At 40.4% G+C, this 22,942-nt stretch overlaps 1 protein-coding gene across 1 annotated transcript; it reads right to left on the bottom strand.

The window, feature by feature from the left end:
• Positions 1 to 776: 776 nt before the first annotated feature.
• Positions 777 to 22,898, bottom strand: LOC125010227 (collagen alpha-5(IV) chain-like). The gene is made up of 52 exons (XM_047588636.1): positions 22,661 to 22,898; positions 20,908 to 20,958; positions 19,591 to 19,680; positions 16,979 to 17,023; positions 16,840 to 16,884; positions 16,660 to 16,722; positions 16,486 to 16,539; positions 16,324 to 16,350; positions 15,339 to 15,407; positions 15,098 to 15,160; positions 14,952 to 14,987; positions 14,748 to 14,792; positions 14,584 to 14,661; positions 13,896 to 13,949; positions 13,717 to 13,782; positions 12,957 to 13,001; positions 12,791 to 12,844; positions 12,654 to 12,695; positions 12,418 to 12,499; positions 12,261 to 12,296; positions 11,941 to 12,108; positions 11,386 to 11,475; positions 11,188 to 11,271; positions 10,991 to 11,061; positions 10,695 to 10,883; positions 10,397 to 10,568; positions 10,212 to 10,301; positions 9,965 to 10,072; positions 9,717 to 9,811; positions 8,636 to 8,786; positions 8,385 to 8,495; positions 8,022 to 8,186; positions 7,720 to 7,806; positions 7,493 to 7,630; positions 7,192 to 7,290; positions 6,884 to 6,982; positions 6,460 to 6,599; positions 6,174 to 6,300; positions 5,968 to 6,048; positions 5,772 to 5,870; positions 5,533 to 5,580; positions 4,915 to 5,097; positions 4,611 to 4,741; positions 4,011 to 4,083; positions 3,674 to 3,748; positions 3,402 to 3,527; positions 3,097 to 3,192; positions 2,671 to 2,880; positions 2,382 to 2,559; positions 2,125 to 2,239; positions 1,856 to 2,028; positions 777 to 1,562 (listed from the first exon to the last, which is right to left on the bottom strand). Exons 1-52 carry the CDS (start codon positions 22,730 to 22,732, stop codon positions 1,451 to 1,453), a joined length of 5,001 nt encoding a protein of 1,666 aa, XP_047444592.1. The 5' UTR covers positions 22,733 to 22,898; the 3' UTR covers positions 777 to 1,450.
• Positions 22,899 to 22,942: the final 44 nt, after the last annotated feature.

Here is a 22,942-nt window from a genome sequence, read left to right on the forward strand (position 1 = left end):
CCCAATTAAGAGGAGGTGCAGAAGCCTGATAGAGCTGCCGAAACAATTAGTTAGTGTGCTGTCAGGAGCAGAATAATCCTGTTTAGAAGGCTGTGGCGATCACTTTACAGCAAGAGTGTTTCTATCCACGCTGACACATGTCTGCACCAGGTCATGTAAGATTTGTATAATTCAAGGTGGCATCCGGGAAGTCTCTGCTTGTTGCATCACGACTTTTGGATGTGGTTATATTTAGAGTTTTAATAAGCTGGGTTTGGTTCCGAAAAGTTACGAGATGATCAGTGCGATAACTCATCAAATTCACACAAGAGGGTTCAGCTCCGCTACGGCTGCTGCCTGCGCTTTCTGGTTTCTTACGTAACTGTGTGAAGCTGTTTGTTATTTCTGAGCAGTCAATATCTTGGGATATCTGTGTGCCAAGGAGTCTCAGTATTTTGAACACAGTATTGTCTTTTTTTGATTTCGCCCTTACAGTGACTTTGTGTCTGCTGATCACGGTGACAGATAACGGGTGAGTGAGCTTCAACGACTGTTCCTTGGGGGTTTATTGCGCTAATGATGGATTTCAGAGCGGATAAGGTAGGTAAGGAAATAAGATGTCAAAATCACAAGCATGAAAGGTCAGGTTTGAAAGCTTTTGAAAATGGCTTATTTCGTACCATAGGTCATATTTGGAATCAGCATGGGCAAATGTAAAATATATATACACTGCAGCAGGATCATGTTGAGTGCACTGTCGCCTCCCGGAAGCGCACTTAGAAAGGGACTGGAGAGAGTTAGAGGAAATATGACTCACAAACTTTAATGTTTTCAAAGAAGGGAATAAATGACTCCGTGTGTGCAAACACAACAACGCATATTAACAGAAGTGCGTCACATTTACAATGTCCAGATGTTATAGGAGCATGTGTGTCATTGTAACCTGTTAATTTCTGACGTCATTTATTGACTGGACTGCACCAGCCTTCTCTGGTCATTTGGAATAAAAAGTGAAAAGTACACGTGAGTTAGTTATTCATTAGTAGTCTGTTGTTTGCACAAGTCAGGACATTTGCATCTTAAAAGATACTTTATGGTGTTATCTGAAAATTGCAATATGGACAGAGTTGTGCTCTGAGGTATGCATTGTCACAATCAACAGTATTTAAATTGTTTGATGATGTGAAACACTTGGGTGTGAGTGAGTGAGTGACATGAAAAAACAAAATTCATACTATTGTAGGTGTCATGCCTTGTCTTATTAATAAAAAAATATAGAAACACGTGAAACATTAAGGTAAAACATGCATCATATTCAATCATCAAAACATTTAAACAACTGTTGTCAAATGGCAATTTACTTGAAACACATAAACACATAAGATTTGTATCATGAACCCACCAGTTGAAACGTTACACACTACCAGCACCTCACCTACACTTTAAATGGTGTAAGAAAAAAAAATTAACATTAATTGTCCCCACGTCTGTCATCTGTGGAGGGTTGCCATGGTTTCCTGCAGACTCGACAGCGACTGATGACACGCAGAGATGGTCCCTTCACTGTCTGAGGAACTGGTTTACTGTAGGAGATACAGATATAATGCCATCAAATATAGCAATAAATAATAAATGAATCCTAAGTAAAGTATTGATTCATAGCCACACAGTGGCTCAGACTACAGTGACATGTTGAAATGGGTCATTAGCAGTAATTGAAAGCATATCTTTGCTCTTAAGAGCCATGCTCTTAGCCTCTGGAAACTTTGATTGTTATTATCAGAGAACATGATGCATGAGAAACCACTGTTGAGGAAACTCATGATTCAAACTGAGCAGTGGAGACACTGCTTAAACAGAGAAGTGAGCAGTTCACCTGAACATGCTGTCTGGGTCGAGAGAGGCCAGCCAGTAGCTGTAGGAATCAGGGTAGTAGTTACACGTCCCCCTGCCGTGACACTCGATAAAGGGCACTTTGCGGAAATGCTCTAGACATGAGCCAGGGGAAACCAGCGGCTGAGAGGATCCTTCTGCTCCAGCTCCCGTTTGCTAGAACACATGAAGATCAAAGGGGGCGGGGCAACTCAGGCAATGGCATATCTGGAACAATATTCATGAAGCTATGAGTGAAAAAGATTTTTTTACCATGATGAATGAATACCCAGTCCATAGGGATTCCCAGCCTCTGGGACATTCCGGTGTCAGGGTTGTCTGACTGTGGATGGCTATGACATTGGAGGTGGTCTCGCACACTGAGCACCTAAGCCATGAATGTTCAGAGACAACTTTATTCATGTAGCTCCAAGTCAAGTTAAAACAGGACATTTTCTGAACAGAACATTTATTTGAAAGGAAATACAGTATACAGCTTTTAATATGGGTTGTATACACTTGTACCCCACCTGCTGATATAGGAGGTCAACTGGTCCTCTGTGATGGAAACCATGTTGGCAGGCATAGGCGTGTCAGTGGACAACCAGTACGAGTAGTCGTTACGAGAAGCGTAGCGGCAGGTGTTTTCTGTGTCGCAGAACAGGAAGGGCATGGTGGAGAAACGAGGGAGACAGCTCCCCGAGGTGCCTGAGTGATGGTGTGAAAGGTATATCACATGATCACCCACGCAAAGACACTGACTGTTTTTGATGCAGAATAAGCACATTATTTGAGGCTATGAAAAATCCCTGCTCTTACCAAGGTCCTGACCATGAGCTCGCTCATTTCCATTGATGAAGAGGAAGGAATAACCAGAGTAGATTAAACTGGTTCCAGGAGGGCAATCAGGGATATGGCTGCTCTGACTGTGTCTGGCTATCAGGAAGCTGTCAGTGTAACCTGGGCCACCTCTGCCAGGCAAACCTCGAAGACCCTTATGGCCTGGGCTTCCCGGTGTGCCTCCTGGTCCTGTGGAGTAAAGAATAAACTAGCACAAGTTCCGAATAATATCATGTGACCAATGCTAACTATCCTGGCTGGACTGTGGAATGTATTTTTAATATGATTTGGCAGAAAATTTGTCTCTGCGCCACCAATGTGCACGGTGTTGTGTGCAGATATTGTAAAGAAGAATTAACACAAACTTCAGCACGCACGCACACACACACACACACATGAACACACCTGGAAATCCTGCTCTTCCTTTGTCTCCTTTCTGGCCAGTGAATCCAGGGAGGCCAGATGGGCTGGAACCACGCTCTCCTTTGACACCTGTCTGACCTGGGGCAGAAAGGTTCACTGTCACAATGGCTGCACAAACAAGACAAGCTTGATGACTTCCTTATGAATGATTTTAGAGCAAAACACCATATTTATGACAGTGAATGCCCTTATGTTAGTTAACACCATTGTATTTGACAAAATTAAGATCACCAATCAAAACTCATTAACACATCTAAACATCGTTGAGTTGAGATTAAATTTTGGACCTGGAGGGCCTGGTGGTCCTGGTGGACCAGTGGTCCCTGGAATTCCTCGATTGCCGCGGGGACCAGATAAGCCAGGGAGTCCTGGTTCATATTTCACTTCACCTAATGCCAGTCTACCTTTGGGACCTACAAAGGTGCCACAGCAGCAATTAGAAAGTTATTTATCTAATATATGTACAATGCAGTGAATACATTAAAATATAGTAGGCACTAGTGTGTTCTGATGGGTTATAAAATACTTTGCATTCCTTATAAGATGGATTTTGCCATACCTGGTTGTCCAGGAGATCCTTTTATCCCAGGTGGACCAGGTGGGCCTGGGATGTATCCAGGGTCTCCCCTGTCACCTAAAAAACCGGATATGAAATTCAAATAAGCAATTTGAATTAGAATTGAATTAGATTGTCTCCACATCCTATAACATGAATTCCTCTTTAGCTTCCCCATAAATCATATTTTTCGCTGTCTCATTTGTGTTTCATCTCTTTTGCGGGAACATAAATCAGTTGTGGACTATTGCTTCTCTGTGGTGACAGATCATACTTTGTCTGGGGTTGGAATGTAAAGAGTGCACCTAATCTAGAGACTGGAGTTGAGATGATAGATTACCAAAGGGCCCTTGGATTCCTAGAGGACCAGAATCACCTCTTGGCCCTGGGCCTCCAGCTCTGCCTATTGGACCCTGGGGAGGCAAATGGAACATGGAAAGGTTTATTTATTTATTTGTCTCTCTCTTATCGCTCTCTGAAAATTATTATGATGAGCCCCTGTCACAGTCATGGACCAGGAGCATTAGGAAGAATGGGAGGGTCACATTCTTCCTAGTCATGTGTGTGGGGGTGGGTGTTTTTTATACATTTGTTTTGGCTTTTCTTCTTAATTTATCTATGTTTCTTTGTTGTTGTTATTTGTGTTGTTTGGTTAGTTTCCAGTTATACAGTATATTCTGTCTTGATATCTTTGTATTACAGGTCTTAGGGTGGGTTTTGTTTGTGAGGTCTCAAGGTTGGCTGGAGGTTCAGTTTTAGGTGCCGAAAATGCAAAAGGAAAACCCAAAAGCTACAATATCAATATGCCTTTCGCTGTGTCACTTGGTTATATCAGTTTTTAACCTGCAAACTTTAACTTGCAAATCTAAACATCTGGCGGTAATTAATACTTTATTTACTCCAGGCATTTTGTCTCCAAATGAATGGTGTTAGTACGTACAGGTGGTCCTTGAGGACCTGGTTCTCCAGGGGTCCCACTATAACCTGGGCTTCCTAAGGGACCTGGGTCTCCTTTGTTTCCTTTTAACCCAGCCACTACAGGTCCTGGAGCGCCAGGTAGGCCGGGATAACCTACAGTGGGATCAGACAATGATCGATAGTGAAAGCGTGCAACAAATAAAAAGAACTATACTACTTTTAAGTCTGAGCTCATTCTGCACTTTTCATCTTGCATGCATAAGTCCAGAGCCATTGTGGACAGCACTTCCAAAAAAAGTTGTGAGCTCCCTGTAATCCATCCTCACCTATCCTCCCTGGAATTCCGAGATAGCCACGTTCTCCTTTGGGCCCAGGAATACATGCTCCTTCACTTCCTCGAGGTCCTCTTGGACCTAAGTTTCCGGGTGGACCTGGAACTCCCACATCCCCTGTAAGTCCAGGATTTGATCTAACAGGCAATCCTGGAGGGCCAGGGTCTCCAGGAGGACCTGCAGACAGTATACACCAATTAGGCATAACATTATGACCACCTTACTAATATTGTGTAGGTCTCCCTTGTGTCTCCAAAACCGTTCCAACATCAGAGAATGGACATGGACCTTTAGAATCTGTCCTGTGGTGTCTGGCAACAGAATGTTGTCAATGGGGTTTCCCAAAAGTTTCCCAGCAGAACATTGCAATGTCACAAGACAGTCAATGTTATTTATTTATAGATTTATGCTTGGTATATATTCAGTAAATAAAGAGTGTAGTCGGCGTCTAGCCCCTGGCATTTGGAGTATTACTTTTAGCGCTTACTTCAACTTCATTAGGAGTGAACTATGCCCAACTTTGAAGAAAAGTTTTGCCTTTGCACAAATGGACCCTGCACTACCAAAACAAGGTAAATACAAATGTAATTGTTTCGTAGGCCTCTGACTTACCTGGTTGACCTGTTTCACCGCGCTTTCCAGGTGTCCCTCCTATTATGACTGCAGATGAGAGAGAGAGCTTTGACTGTACCATAACGTTCAAGGAATTGACAGCAGAGATCCTGCTGGCTCATGTTGTTTTAGAATGACTGAGAAGCATACATGTTCTTATAGATATTATTTACAATATACTGCGCATGCATAATCTCGCAAAACCACACAGGGCTTTTCTTGTGAAGAGTTTGTCTTACGAGTGTCTCCTTTCTCCCCTCGTGGCCCAGGGAATCCATCCCTGCCCTGGTTGCCTTTTGGACCTTGATAACCTCTTACACCCGGTGGACCTGTGTTACCTGAAACAGATATATTGCATAAAAAAGGTTAAGCTGAGGTTTAAGTTGCAGTATTAATTAATGAAAATACATTTAGTAGAAAAAAAAATAACTTCACCTGGTCGTCCATCAGGTCCTGTACGTCCTTTGCTTCCTTGAGGGCCGTCTGAACCACTTGGCCCTTGGTTGCCTAGTAAACCTAGAACAGCAGGTAGGTTGGGGACCGAAGGTAGACAGAATGTTAAGCATACTGAAAAAAAAAATTTAAAAAAATACATACAATCTGTGATTAATTGCAGAATTGTTATGATTAGTGGAAATAACCAGGTCCTCCAGGAAATCCCAGGTTTCCTTTGGCTCCATGATTTCCTGGTAGACCTTCTGGCCCTGGGATCCCAGGTTCCCCTTTCTGACCCTTCATCATATTAGCACTGCTTAATCCGGGTTCACCCTTAGTACAGGAGAAGAATAAAAAGTAAAATACAGAGAAATATTCATTACTATTATTGAACACACATTTATTAACATTAACAATTAACATTGGAATATTTTATCAGGTTGGACTCTGCTCTGGAGTATCCATTAAAAAGACATTTTTGGCATTTACTACCTTCTGTCCTACTGGACCAGGTGGACCATACCCATTGTAGTTTGGCTCGCCATTGATGCCTTTGTAACCAGTTGGACCTGGGGCACCATCTAGACCTGGCCTTCCAGGGAATCCTGGATCCCCTTTTATTCCCTTGTGCCCTAAGAATTTTTAAACGTACAGTTATTTTAGGTGAAACTACATTGTTAAGAATTTTGCATAACTATATCTATATTTTATAGACCCATACAGGCCTGCTCAAAAATGTATAGACTACTTTATACTGCTTTATATGATAATAATATTATGATAATAATAATTTTTGTCTGTTTTCAAACCAATTACTTGGTCATACATCACTGAGAGGGGAAACCCAAATACAAAAGAAAAGAGATGCACTGCATCCCCCTATGATGAAGATTGACCTTCTTTGTCTTTGTTTTACCTGGACGACCTCTGAGTCCTGTGTCTCCTAAGCCTCCAGGAGGTCCTTCGATTCCTTGAGAGACCACTGATCCATCAATACCTGGAGCACCTGGGGGGCCTGGTCATGAATAAAACATTGCACAATGTTTAGGTGACTGAATTTATGCCTTTTGTCAATAATATAAGACATGCCTTTATTCATCCCACAATGGGGAAAATCTCATTGTTAACAGCAGCAGGGACATGCCAGAATTAAAAAAAATTAAAAATAATCTATTCCAAAGAACAACTGAGTATGGATGTGAAACATTTTTATTTTTTCACAACCTATTTGTCCAGGACCACCAGGTACTCCCTGTCTTCCTCTTTGTCCTTTTGGTCCCGTGTTTCCAGGATCTCCACGCATACCAGCTAGACCAGGCGGACCTTAAACAACAGAGTTAGGACCAGAATGTTATCGACATATAATAAGCTATAATACACAGTATAAGAGCAGTCCGGGAATGCTGTGTAAAATCTGTTATGTAATTTTACAAATTTTACAAGTATCTTTTAAAACTATTTTGGGAAATATCAAATTCAAGTTGTGGTAAAATAAGATTTTTATAGACTTTACTAAAAAGTGCACCTTCTTCGCCAGAGTCTCCAGGTGGCCCAGTAAAGTTGACTGGTGGTGATGAAGGTCCTCTTTCTCCCATGGGGCCTGGTTCCCCAATCATTCCTCGATCACCCTGTAAACCTTTGGCTCCGTCTCGGCCAGGGTCACCTGTAATCAGTGATTTTCATATTGTTTCAGATTTTACATGAAATTTCTTATTTTGTGCATTTATGTTTATTAGCACCAGCATGTGTTACCAATTTGTCCTGGTGGTCCAATAACTCCAGGCAATCCTTGAGGCCCATTTGGTGATATCCCATCTGGTCCAGGTTCCCCTCTTAGTCCTAACAAAACACAAATAGTTAAAGACAACCCTTAAATACAAATATAATATGGTGTGTGTAATGGCAGAATCTGTAGAATCTGATTCATAGTTTTGATTGGACATGATATTGTTGGCATAAATAATATAAAATAAATTTAAGTGTTCAGGATGTTATTACATAGTGAGAAATAAACATCACTGAACTATTTTTTTGGCCAGTTACAAAAACCATACCTGCTTCACCGGGTAGGCCACTTCTACCCTTGATTCCTTTTGGTCCAGGGAGCCCAGGAGAGCCAGGGACTGATAAACCAGGGGCACCAGCAACACCAGGAGGGCCAGGACGACCAAACCCCGGTTGACCTTTATTTCCCTTAACTCCAGGCGAGCCTTCAGATCCTGGGAGATGACAGACAGAAGAAAATCAAGAAGGGGAGGAAATTGAAATATGCAGAAAATTCCTTCTTTATATATTAACTGTAAAATAGACATTGTGTTTTCTAGTATTTTTCACATTCTACAATCACCACTGTCACTCTCTGGGACCTGTAGGTAAATAATACAGTAAAGTATCACATGACTTCACTATACACTGACCTGGATGTCCTGGATGACCATCTGGTCCTGGTGGTCCTGGAAGTCCAGTCAAAGCAATACATGACTCTTTGCTACCAGGTAGTCCTGGGGGCCCTCTAGAACCTTTTCTTCCTACATAAATCATAAACAAATGTAATAAATAGATACATATGTGTCCAAATTGATGTATATGTCTGGATCAAATAGACATTGTGATCTGTTGTGACCATTATATTTGTGAGAGTACAGTTTTGCATTTGCTATATGATTACCTTTTTCTCCTGGAAAACCAGGATTGCCAGCTGGACCCAGTTCCCCAGGTCTGCCAAGGTTCCCAGGATCCCCTAGCTGCCCCAGAGCTCCTTTGTCACCTGGAGGCCCTGGGGCTCCGGGGGTGCCAGGGTATCCTTGGCCACTATCACCCTGATAATAAAATCACATCATATATTTAGAAATTCACAGTGTTCTTCCAGTTATTCCTAATTATATTATGTGAACTTAAGACAAATGTCACACACTAAGTGTCTTTCAGTGGTGCAAATTAGCATGTTGGCATCCATGTAGCGCGTTGACTTCACTGAGTATGCAATATGGGGCTTTTACACACATTTTTGCATAGGTGGAGAAAATCCAAATATATTAATTTAGCACATGCAAAGCGATTTATTAAACCTGAAAGCAATTGTGCTCATAGAAATTGCATCTAATATTTAACACAAAATCAAAAGGACGTGCAAACGGTTTGTCCTATGCGTAATTGCGCAAACATGGCTGCTGAAGAGGAGGAGAAGAGGATCCTCATTTTAGCCCACCAAACACATTCTTATTTATTCGGTAAATATCCAAACAGATAAATTGTATCCAATAAATAATTTACCTGTTTCATGTCACTGTTCCATTGTGTGGGAATCTTTTATTTGGCAGTGCGTCATGTCTTATACATTTTTTTTAATGTTTTTTGCTCTAACTCCATAATGAGTTTATCAGCCTCTTCAGCAGCCACCTTTGATAACGGTAACGGCACCAAATGTCATTTTGCACTTGCAGCCTCAGTGGTGAACACCAATAACGCGTGCAAAACCCTCATTTACATACGGCTGTTTGCACCCGCTGGCATTTATGCAATCAGTCTTTGTACTTCCAGGCAAAATTCTAGATTGCACAGCAAGTTAGTACACGCAAATGGTTATTCTAGTAGGTCCAGGCCAAATTGTACACCCTAAAACGTAAAATTAGAACCTCTCATTTTGAATGTTATTTTGCCTTCACAAAAGGGCTAGCAATATGTTACAGAGCACTGTATGTATTGTATGTAGATGTACATTTAAAGTCAACTTTTGGTTAGCTTCTGACCTTCAGTCCTGGATCACCAGGAGGGCCTGGTGGACCTGGCTGACCGCTGTTACCAATACCTGGACTTCCTGGAAGACCTGGCTTTCCCTTATCACCTGCATAACACACACAGTAGTGCCTATGTAGGTATTCGACAAACATCAAAAGTATCTTAAACTATAATACATATAACACTTTATCTTCTAAGAATCTCAAATCTGTTAGCTAAAAGGTTTAGGAGTTTTATTTGATTAACCTGAATGAATTACCTTTTGTTCCTGGTATACCCGGACTTCCAGGAAATGATATGTCCCCTCTTTCTCCTTTTTGTCCTGGTAAACCCAGCGTTCCTGGCCTACCTGGTGTCCCTGGAAAACCTGGTTGTTTTTGGTATTTATTAGAGGTGTTTCCTTCTTCTATTATGTGATCATTTAAACCATTTAAACCATCCACCCATACATACATACATATAGCCATCTCTATTATGATCCATCCATTACACAGCCATGATCATACCTGGGTTTCCCGGAGAGCCAGGCAGACCTTTCATTCCCGGTGGGCCACGAATTCCTTTGAGGTGGAATTGGCTAGGTTCCCCTTTTTGGCCTAACAAGAAATGCGTGAAGAAAGGGGAAAAAAATCATCCTATTTATGTATTCTGTTAAATATATCTGTAAAAATTGATCAGTGCGTTTTTTCACCTGGGATTCCAGGGGATCCTGGCAGGCCAGGCACTCCAGGTTCTCCTTTATTTCCAGGAAATCCAGCAGGTCCATATCCCACTGGTCCAGGATAGCCAACTGGTCCTGGTCTTCCTAAAGGCCCTTTTGGACCTTGGAAACCTCGATCATCTTCTGCACTTGGGATGGGATACTATAGAGTGCACAGAAATTTTTTTTCCAACTACGACTGAAATTACTTCATTAGCTCTTGATGCATAACATGTGACACCAAGTGGAAAGAAGTTGCATGATAAGCTCAAATCTGTCAAAAACTTACTGAATCCCCTGGAAGACCTTGATCTCCTTTGCGACCGGGGAAACCAGGTGACCCATGGAAGCCATCTACACCAGGCCTGCCAGGTTGTCCTCGGTCTCCTTTTGCTCCCTTTAATCCTGCAGTGTTATAGGAATATGATTCACCCTTCACTCCTGGTGGACCTTGGAATCCTGGCTGACCAATCGGACCCTTAAGAAAAGAATTTTTTTTTCCTTCATCATCAAATAAATTATTATTATTATTGTTATTATTAGTATAATTATTATTATGTTAAAGCTGTTTAAAAATGTTCTTACAGGTGCCCCGGGTAATCCTTTTGGTCCTGGATAGCCTGGATCTCCTTTATCACCTGGTCTTTGATCATAGCCTGTGAAACAGAAACAAGTCTGTTATTCTATTTTAATTTTGTTTTTAATTGTTATTATTATTTTGAGAAACATCCGTGTATTTCTATGCAGTGACTTTTTTTTTTTTATTTATTTTTTTTTTTTACCAGGAACACCAGGTTGACCACGTGGACCTGGTGGTCCTGGGAATCCTGATCCGGAACACTCATAACAGGGCTCCCCTTTCTCTCCTATAAAATGCATAGAAATGGGACATGGGAATTATTATTGGCCACAAATGTATTTAATATTCTGGTTTAAGTAAGTGATTGGTAATGTAATGGTTTTAAAATCTAATTTCCAACCTTTCATTCCAAACGGCCCATCATACCCCACAGGTCCAGGGCCTCCCCTCGCTCCCTTCATTCCTGGAAGGCCTTTGATAATCTGATTAGCTATAGACAACACAACAACAAAGCTGTTTCAGATTCTTAATCACAAAAGGTATACCAAACACAGTTGTTATTTACTACTCTTTACCTAACCAAGTATCCATTATCAGCTATTAACTGACTGCTCAGTGCCCATTTCCAAAAACTGTAACAATTTGAATCCAACCTCAAACCCTATATCTCATGTTTGTTAAACACACAAGACATCATTGAGTTGATCTCTGCAATAAAAGACAAGTTCTATGATCACAGGCAGGACGATACATCCTGAAAAAACACCGAAGGATGCTGTTGTGACTCCTTTGTTTATGCACATCACAGAAGAAAGAAACAGTTAACTATGCAGGCCTGTTTTTGCCTATAGATGTTCAGAGCTTGAGATGGTAGACATTCAAAATATATAAAATCACTGTACAGGGAAATGTGTTTCTTTGGCAAAACGTTTAGAAGGACAACATTTTCACATACTTCTGTCTTCAGGAGGTCCAGGTGGGCCCTGATCCCCAGGAGGCCCTTGATTTCCAGGATCTCCATCTCTTCCTGGTAGGCCTATATAAACATCCCCAGGCTCACCAGGATCCCCTTTGGGACCTGGAAAGCCAGTGGGACCCTGTGGGCCTGGCACAGATGCAAGCCCTATGTAAAGTAAAGTGAAACACAATGGTCAATATATTAAACAAAGCTAAGACTTATGCTTCTTTATATTGCACTGTTTAACTTCACACTAAAAGAATACAGTCTTAGCCATGGGTAGAAAGATTAATAGGTTGAGCATCTTCTTAGCACACCTGGAGGTCCGTCCGGGCCAGGAAATCCCACAACACCTTAGAAAGGAATAGTCACTTGTGTTATTTTTGTATGAGCAAGCCAGCTGCCGTAAAGCAAGCTGAACTTGCGAATTGTCTTTCATCACAGTATTTGTTAGCGTGTTAATTAGAGCATTACCTGGACGTCCAGGTATCCCAGGTCGGCCTGGAGGACCAGGATCTCCCATGTATCCCTTGACTGGCTCAGTCACATACCCTTTCTGTAAACAAGACCATAGGGTGCATGTAGTAATATCATGTGGGAGCAACACATAGATCTGATGAACTACTCTTTGATTTTCATCACACTAAATGTATTATATATGATAAGAACTGTTTAAAATGATGCATAAAAAATAAATATTATAAACTCACATCTCCAGGTGGACCGGGCAGGCCCCTATCTCCCTTTTCACCCTAAGAAGTAAAGAAACAGTGCACTGTAGTTAGTTAGTTAGTTAGTTAGGTAGGTAGGTAGGTATGTAGGTAGGTAGGTAGGTAGAAAGACTGACCGCTCCTCCTTGTGTCCCTGGATATCCAATATCACCTCTGGGCCCGGGCCTCCCCTGAATAGAACTACATTGTATTCAAAAGTTGCACAGTGAGCATGCACACACACATGCATACATCATGCGCACATAAATGATGAGCTTGCATTCTAGCACAGTAGTACCGTACCCTAGGTCCAGCTCGTCCAGGATCACCGTCCTTCCCAAGCTTTCCCTGTAAAGACAATAAGGTACAACAGTGTCTAGAGTTTACCAGGACTCTCTCAAGACTTGGTTTGATACCAAGGCACATACGTGCCACAACACACTTCCGTATAATGTGTGCATGTGCATTTTTTCTTTTCTTTTCAGGCTATGATTTCAAATTCTCATTCATGTTGGGCGTTGGGTGGCGTTCTGTCTTTTTTCACAGAATAGGGAACGTGAGCCCCTTTGAGGGCACCCTCGTCACTGCAAAGCTGCTTCCACCTTCTCAGTGTGGAATCAGGTTCAGATCTGAACATTTTTCCTTGTTTGACATCAGCTGCAGTTCTTGCGGTAAGGGGCACCTCTTCAGAGGAGCTGCAAGGTGGTAGTGACAACACTGTGTTAATTAATGTGGATGAATGTTATCTAGTTGTTGCTGTTCGAACTAAGGAATGTGGGTGAAATGATGAATATAGATTAATGTCTAGAGTCTTTTCCTTTGCTTCTCATGGTTATGTAATGGCTGAGACATTTAATGTTGCATCACTGCCCTCTGCTGATCATCCTTGAACTATTCCTAAAGTATTACAGTTAGCCCAAAGTGAGAAATATGTTATGTGCAGAGAATGGTGGATATGATGCAGCATTTAAATAACACACACCACACACCAGTCATTTGCACTGCATGCACAGACTGATGGGGAAGGTCAGAGGTCAGAGTGAAAGGAAGAAAAATGTCTTACTTCTGGACCCGGCAGTCCTTTGTCTCCCTTCGCTCCCTTTATGTAATAGCCATTGCCGGGGTCTCCCTAATGACGGATTGAAATAAGGACAAAAATAAGAAACGTGCCCTTATTGTAAAATGTACACGTGTGTAATAGCCTGGCCAGACAGTGGGAGCAGCGTATGAAGAGGAACTTACTGGTTCACCTCTACAGCCTTTTTCTCCTTCATCTCCTCTGTCTCCCTTTACAGCCTGAAAAAGAAATAGACTGTAGAAAGTATGCATACCTGGGAAGCTATGATTATTATTATTATTATTATTATTATTGTATCTCTTGTTACTATGCAGAATGTATAGTTTATATCTTTTCTTCTTCTTCTTCTTCTTCTTCTTCTTCTTCTTCTATTTTTATGGTGAAGGGCTTTGTGACATCGGACTGAGAAACTGTGCGCATCCATAAATCTTACTATCTGTCCAATATTATTTCCCCAAGCAGGACAATGTATTTTAACTAGTAGCTACACTGTCATAAAATATTCTTTAGGCATTCTTAGCTCCTGTAAGTGGAAAACAAATGATTTTGGTGACCCTTCTCCTCATAAACAGACCACAATTTTTTTTTTTTTTTTTTAATGGAAGTGGTGTGAAAGCCTGCTGTTTAATCACCTGCTGGCAAAGTTGGAAACGTTTCAGCCAGGGCAGCGTGCTACCATCCGGCTCGTGTTTTATTCTGATGTGTGAAACTTCAAGGTTTGTGAGAAATATGCCTCCATTGCACCCGCTATGTTGCAAATGGGCTTTCGACAGGAAAGCCATAATATTGCTTAATCATTTCTCCATATATACAAGAAAGGAACAACCTTAACCATTGTTACTGTTACTGTACGTTTAACAAAGAGCTCTCTGTTAAAAACATCTTAATCCGGCCTGGTGGGCCCGGTGGGCCGCGTGGGCCTGGTTCTCCCTAAAAAAAAAACAAACAAAAAAAATTAAGGTCATCCTAAATGTAAATCAACATTAAGGCAGAAATGAAATATGACAATAAATTACCCTTGGTCCACGAGGTCCTGCGATAGCACTTATGCCTTCCTGACCCTGAAAAATAGATGCAGGTGTTTGGAGCATTGCACAAATAACCAACTTTTTGTTGTTACTACAGCACTATTTCAGTCCTTCCACATAGAAAGGCCGGAGCGAAGATGTCAGATATGGACACATTTAATTTAATACACAGAAAATATTCAACAACATTACCTTAGATCCTGCAGCCCCAATAGGACCAGGAAACCCCTTTATAAAAAAAAAAACACAGAGAGTAACAGTTATACCAAGCATCACATAATAACTTCACTACAGTACTGTATGTACTCTGTACAAGGCAACTAAAATGCTTTACTGACAGTGGGTCCACGTGGCCCTGGGTCCCCCTGTACTCCAGGTTCTCCAGGTAATCCAGAATGTCCCTGGAATTTTAGGAAAAATCTGATTCAATTCTGTAACTGTAAAAATAGATTTTAATCTAGTACCACTTTTTTCATATAGTTTATGTATAAATAGACAGGATGGAAAACACTTTGCAAAAACAAAATAAAAAATAAAAAAATAAAAAAGCCTTAATATTAAAGTGGTCTCAAATTTTACCGGATATCCATCTTGTCCAGGTGGCCCACGTGGTCCAGGTTGTGAATCATCTGATATCTGAGAGTCACCCTGTGAAACAGATGTGTTGAATTTGTAATAATATTTCATAGTCACAGGTTATAAATCTGTGGACCTCTGCACCTCTCTATGCACCCTGCACACACCGAGTCAGAATCATTATTTAGGGACACTGACATCATTTTTGCTATTTTAGCTATTTTCCAGAAGTGCTATGAGAATATTACTTTACTCGACTTTAATTCTTTATTTATTTAATTAGAGGAAAGATATACAACCATTTTTGTCCAGTCCTATATAAACCAGTCAGGCATAACATTATGACCACCGACATGAGAACTACCTGCTTTATTGACAAAGAAATAATAAAGCTATGCACCACACCTGTACATGAAACAACATAAAATAAATAAATTTAAAAAAAAAAAAACTCAAAGTGAGAAAGTTGAGTGCAATCTTCTAACTCCCTCGGCTAAGACAAATTAAGTGACCTCATAAAAATGCACAGCAGCATGCTGAGGTGGCTGCAGTCTAGTGATCCATACATTAAGCCAAAGCTTGATATTGCCATCTCAATTACAAGTCTCAGTTTTATAAGGTCTGTTGTGTATACTCCAGTAACGGTTAATGCTAGCACCTTCAAACAGACATTAGCTGTTCTCAATAGCTTTTGTCCCATTACTTAGCTCTGAGAAGGAATAGATTCCTTGTTTCAGATAAAACTAGAATGACAAAGGAAAAACAAAGAAAAACCTTTAAACAAGTTATTGGTCTCAAATGAACTCGGTACAAAATGAGCTCAGGGAGCTTCGGGAAACGGTTGCTATATTTTCATACAGTCTTGCTGATCTTGCTGCTAAGCTTCTTAAAAGGAAGTCACTGCGGAGTAATCCTGCAGCTATACATTTCCTACGTACACAAAGTACATTACTATGGGCTCTTCGCAGCACAGTGTACACTATATTACCTTCGGTCCGGGCAAACCTGGTGGTCCCTGTAAAATGAAAACAATGTTGAAAGAAAACAACATATTCATCGATGGCTTCAAGAATGGTACGATGGAAAATAAATGACTGGAGTTGATGATGAAAGGTGTAGCAAGCCAAAATATTTATATCAAATTACTTACTGGATGTCCATCCATACCAGGAGGCCCAGGGAAGCCAGGAAATCCATCTTTTCCCTATAAGTGCTCAAAACATGCAGTGGTTCAATATAAAAATCACTTAAATCCAATATGCTGTATGTGTTCTTTGAGATGACAAACTCTGTACAATTTTGGACATTGCTAATATCTCCTTACGTCTGTTCCGTTGCAACCCGGGGCCCCTGGAGGCCCCGGCGGACCTTGTAAGCCTGGATCACCCTTTATGAAAAGAAAAGAGGAAGTTAAAAAAGTCATATACAGCATAAACATCTCCAGGGACATACTGTCCACGATACATAAATCAGAATATGAAGAGAGTGACACATATAGAAGTACCGGTAAGCCATGTGACCCAGCGAAACCCTCTTTGCCTTCAGGTCCCTGTAACGACAGCAGCGAATATAGCCCGTCTTTAAAATGATGTATCAGACTGAGAAAACATCACCCAACAAAGGAAAGAGGACAGATATGTTACCTGATCGCCTTTAGGTCCTTCGGGGCCACTACGCCCAGTGTTGCCCTGTCAAAGAGAGCGAACCACAATTAACCTTAGTCAAACTGAAATGTGTAGATGTGTATAGGCACAGCTGAAACCATCTAAGCAGTAGCGCAAACATGGGGCGCATAGGGGCACTGCCCTAAAGGGGCATTTCCGCATTTTCTTTATTCAGCAGCTGTATGTGAATGATGTGATCAATAACGGAGGCGCCCCTCCACTCCTTCACGCCCCACCCCCACTGAGTATAGGCACCTGTTCTAACCTTTTTTAACCCTTCAGGCGATCTGTTGAAGTACGCAGTTTTTAAATTACCATAACTTACAATGGTTCACATTATTGACAAAATTAAAAGCGTTGCTGAACACTGGGAAGTTGTGCTTTTGTCTGGAAGACCTTCGTGACATCTCAGTGGTATAACTAACTTAGTCTTTACAAACAAATTCCTGGTTTTGCACCAAAGTTCAGCTTTGTTGTGTGCTGATGGGGGTCCTCCTGTATTAGGGTCAGCTCTCTGCTTCACACCACCTGGTGGGACTTGCTCTGTTAACTTCACTGTGCCTTGCTGTGGCTCCAAATCTTTCTTTAATTTTGATGGTGTGTTTTTGAAGCTAGATAGGACATCATTTTCTTTAGCTCAAAATAGTGGCGGTATTTCCACCTGGAAAAGCGCACCTCCCTTCTCACTCCGTTGTTGTTTACATGGTATTACATGTGAAGTCTCCTCATGCTGAAAACGTGACTTGTCGCATACGTGACATCACTCCCGCAAGAAGAAAGCAAGAATTTTCCTTTTTACTCTTTTAAATGGTAAAATAGTAACGCTTGGATAAATAACTCAAATCTGATTACTGATTTGGAAATAGTAACGTTAGATTACTACACTGTAAGACATTGCAGCCTTGTTTAGTTATGTCCACTTTCTACCTGTCTTTAACACAAAGAGCTCTGACAAGTTTTGAAATTTGAACTCAGCTTTATAACTTTTAGAAAGTAAAACCTACAGTTATTCATTGTGTCGACTCTTTGAGAATTCTGTCCGATTTGTATGTGTTGATTGAACTTGGGTTTGTAAGTCATCAGTTTAAAAAAAAAGATGAGGAAAAAGGCATGAAAGTAAAACTTAGAGTTACTCATTATGGACCCGTTTCCCACAGAAAAGAAAACTCTGGGAGCCACAAAATCCCTTTGACATCTAAAATGAAGATAATACTGCATACATTGATTTTACTTCTATGCTATGTATGAAAAAATATAGTGTGTTGCATTTATGAAATGAAAGAACTGCGACAGAGAAAACTAAATTTTATGCATACGAATACATTTTGAACTCGAAATCGTTTTTTACCTCAATGGTAAATGGTCTTGCTTATATATAGTGCTTTTCTACCTACTCAACGGTACTCAGAGCGCTTTTACAGTCAGATACATATCCACCCATTCGCCCACACAAGCACACACATATTCACACTTGGGGGTTCAGTCCCTCTATTTTGAGTGACAAAAAATGAAACACATTTTATTTTTCTGTTACAAGATCACCATAAATTCTAATTTAGAATTATATTTAAAAAAACTAACCAAGTAAAATAAAATACATTTGAATTAAATACTCGATAACAAGGACTATATGTGCTGCAATACAGTGTATGAGTTCAGGTACAACCATGAGTGTTGTGGCATTCAATGTCATTCAGGTGTTGTCGTTTTCATTTGTTTGCTGCTATTCTGAGGCACTTGAATGACTTTGATCAGCGTCCTTGCTTGCCACAGAGTGATGGAGTCCTGGGTTGCTGACCACTGGGTTAGGTGGAAAGAGCTGAACACTGCCCCGAGATACAATAAATTTAATATTTAAATCCTCTTAACTTGAAATGGGAAGTTCTATAGACATAATAAGTTACTTTAACTCAAAACTGTAAGTTACAATAATGCTGAAATGCGTGTTTGTTCAACTAGCTAAGGAAAGTTCTTATACTGATAATGTGTGATGATTTTTTTTTTTTTTTTAAGTTGTGACACGAAGTGATAAAACATTAAATCAACTTTGACAACTTCTAAAACAAAGCTGAGTCAACTACAACAATGTAGTACAATCAGCTTTTTAAACTTTAATTTTAACAACAATAAACCTCAAGTTAACGTGTTTTTAAGGCAGCAGGTGACCTTTCATTTGCAAGTTTAAATGACTTGAAATGTTTTGCAGCGTACTTACTGACAATAGTGGTCAGATTACCGGCATCACTGGTCATCATTATGGTAATGGAGGCTTTTTTCCCCCAGAAAGCACAACTTCCCAGTGTTCAGCCACACTTTGGATTTTGTCTATTGGTGTAATTCAAACACGCATGTGCGTGTGTATAAGTGTGTACACACACATGCGTGTACACACACGAACACATACACGGTACAATACTGTAATTCAGACACAGCAAGCTTTTTTTTTGTTGTTTAGATGTTTAGGTCTTAAAATGGTTAAACCGGTTAATCAAATAACAGATAACACACGTTATGTACTTGTCCTCGCACGGTTTGAGACAATGGGAATTGGATTCAGAGTGAAGTTGTAGAATGAGTCACAAGAACTCTACCTTTGGCCCAATCGGCCCAGCGGGACCATCTGGGCCCGGACGACCCTGTAGGCCAGGGGGACCCGGATCTCCTGGAAAACCTCTGTCTCCCTGTGTGTGATGTGTGAATGTATGTGAATATGAGAGCGAGGGAAAGATGGTTAAACAAACAACATGGCACAATTAAGTAGACAGATCTCAAATTATATAAATGAAAGTGTTACCAGTTTTCATCTGGAGATATAGTCAGTATGAGATGTGTTAAGGTGAAGCTTTTGAAGATTTTGTCAGTGTTTATTGAACTACTACCATTGGAAAATGTAGTAGTTTGTTTGTTTGATTTTTTCAGCTCATTGATATTTTCTCCTAACCATTACCAGTACAAAGCACTTTAACCATAAGAAAACATTAGTAATATTGTCCATTAACATTTCAAGCAATATCATTACATGTATACAGATTTCTTTGTTTAGTTTTGTTGTTTTGGTGTCACATTTATGACAAGGAATAAAGTGGTAGATGATACTTTATTCTAACATTCGGCCAATAAACAACTTGAGATGTTATAATATGTTTGTTTGTTCAAATGTAACTAGACCAATTAGTTCAGGTGAAATAGAATTTCTCATTACATCCATGTTTGGATTTTGTATGATTTGATAAACCGTCAGTCAGCTGATGGTACATGTGCAGTCACAGGAGTCTAAACAGTGCTAAACTAAAGGCTAACACTTCATAGTAACTGCACACTATGAAGCACACAAGTCCTACGTTAATGTACATTAGCATGTAGTTTATAAAAGCAGCAGCAGTTATCCTTATCTCATAAGCGTCCCTATAACAATGGTATTTTCAAATTAAACATTACAAATTATTATGTATAAGATTTAAAGGCTCAGTTATCATCTCAACAGAAAAATGAGACAAATGCAACACATAAAAATACAAAACAGAAACATTTATTTTACCTGTACGCTTGATACAAATGAAGAAAGAAACATCTGCCGTGTCATAAAATAAAAATTGCCATAAACTTCCAGAACACTTAGCTGCAGTGAAATTACACTGCTCTATAAAGACCAGAGCATGACTCATTCTTCATAAATGATGAATTAAGTATTCACTAATGCTTTAGTAATGCTCCATAGTCCTCAGTTATTAAAACATGCCACTTGCTAAGAGGGAGCAAAGCAGCCAAAAATCCTGGATATTAAATGTTTATTTTGTTTAACATTCTAGAAAAGCTGGGGTCACTCTAAAGCTGCATCAGGCAAATTTCATGCATAAGGTCCCCAGCTATGCTGTTGTTTTCATACAGAAAATAGATAGACCACTTACCCTGCTGCCCTTTATTCCTCCACAGTAGCATCCTGACCTTCCGCACACGCACTAAATAAAGAAAAGTTGGATTTCTCAATATGGATGTGCAAAGGACAAACAGAGCCAAACTGTCTGACTGCCAAATGTATTTTAAAGTAAACCCGGCTTCCCTGTATCTTTGTCGGCTCAGTTTCTTTCTTTTTCAAGTAGATACGTTTATATTGTCCACAAACAATTTACCGATTTGAGTGGTCCAAATCATTTTCACAAAAGTGTTCATCTAAACTTTGCTGTGCTCACAGTAACAAAAAGTTGAGGATGATTCATGGGAGCAATTTGATTAAATAACATCCGTAGCTCTGCAGTGCTAAGAGCCTCCTGTGTTTCTGAACCCAGCTGGTTTTTATTTTAACGCCGTAAACTAACGGCTTAACAGCAGGGGAAAGTGATTATTGAAAGAGATTAAAGCAGAGGAGCAATGGTAGTAAAAACAACAATCTGCAACGTCTGTTGTCTGTAAGGTAAGACACTTAAGATGGATCACATTTACAGTTCACCTTAGCCTCAGGGATCATGCTGCTAAAACATAATCTCACATTTTTATATTGACTCATTTAACTCAGTGGCTGTAAGGAGAGATGGTTCAGTTTCCTTGTGCACAGGAATTGATAATTAATTATGATCATGATAAATCCTAAACATTAGCCACAAGTTCTTTTGAGCTTATTTTCTCAAGGAACTGTTTCCTTCACACTGCTGTGGTCTGAAAATGTGGCTAGTCGGTGGGAACAAAAGGCAAGAGCTGATTTTAGATGTACTATTTGTGTACAACCACGTGCTGCTGCGTATGTCAATATGAATCTATACACCTGGTCCCCTCCAGTCCAGTAGACGGCGATACGGAAGACGACACAACAACACTGCCGTATAAAGCTGGGAGGAGGTTTAGACTATGCTGCAGCTGGAAGTGATTTGTTGCCTTGCAGCTGGATCATTGAGTCAACTCTGGAGATTTTTTTGAGGGCCATGTAATGTCCCAGGAACTTGTATTAGATCCCGGTCACAGTGATGGAATCACACTAAGTAGCCCTAAAAGTCCCCAGATCCTGAGCAAAGCTTCTGCAGGACATGCATTTTACTACTGTAACACAGTAGCTAGAACAACATTCAAATGTGCCCATCAGCTAACCTTACATACTGTATGCCTGTTTTTTTGTTTGTTTGTTTGTTTGTTTTTTTCTTAATTCATCTCTCATCGCTGCTTCTCTCAAATCAGCTCCCTTCTCTATGACCTTCCTTGAAAGAGCCCACCAACATAGCCCACTGAAGAGTACTGTACACACAGTGAGGTGACTGTGCAAACATGCTACAATAAAAGCCTCTGCTCTGGATCCAGGATATTTCAGATATGCACACAGTGACAAACAGACCGCAGCGTTGTATATCACAGTTTCACAGTTAAGGCAGAGAGGAATGAATGGTGCTGACAAATACATGGCGGGAAACGAGTTGCGGGAGAATGCCAATTCCTTCTAAACTCTCATTTAGTGAACTCTCGCAACCCTAGAAATGTGAGGTTGAAATAAATCGCTTAGACGATAATCTAAATGAATTCAAATGTTTCTGATACACTGGTTATAGAAAATGAGGGCCACTTTTTTGATTTAGTAGATTTAGTAGACATTGTAAAATGAATGATATATGATTAAAGAGCAGAAGAAGAATGTAATCGTAACCTTCTTTGAGGCTAAAGAAAATAGAAACGTCTTACATTTTTTCCTTCAGCTGCCATCAGCACCAGACAAAACAGGATGAGGGGACCAACAAACACCAGCCTCCCCATGGCTTTTCTTACTCCGTTTGCATCCACAGTTCAGAAATAACCGTCGGCATCCCAGATGAACTTTCCCTTTGAGCTTCCCTCTTCAGCGACCAGCTTTCACATCACACTCATCACGCTGATGTTAGGTCATTGCTTCGAAATAGATGAAAAACTTTTCCATCTGGGCTCAAGTGCCCCGATAGACTGGACGGCCCAGAGGAGTTGTTTAAC

The sequence above is a fragment of the Mugil cephalus genome, chromosome 7, assembly GCF_022458985.1.
Source record: "Mugil cephalus isolate CIBA_MC_2020 chromosome 7, CIBA_Mcephalus_1.1, whole genome shotgun sequence".
NCBI classification, from domain to species: domain Eukaryota; kingdom Metazoa; phylum Chordata; class Actinopteri; order Mugiliformes; family Mugilidae; genus Mugil; species Mugil cephalus.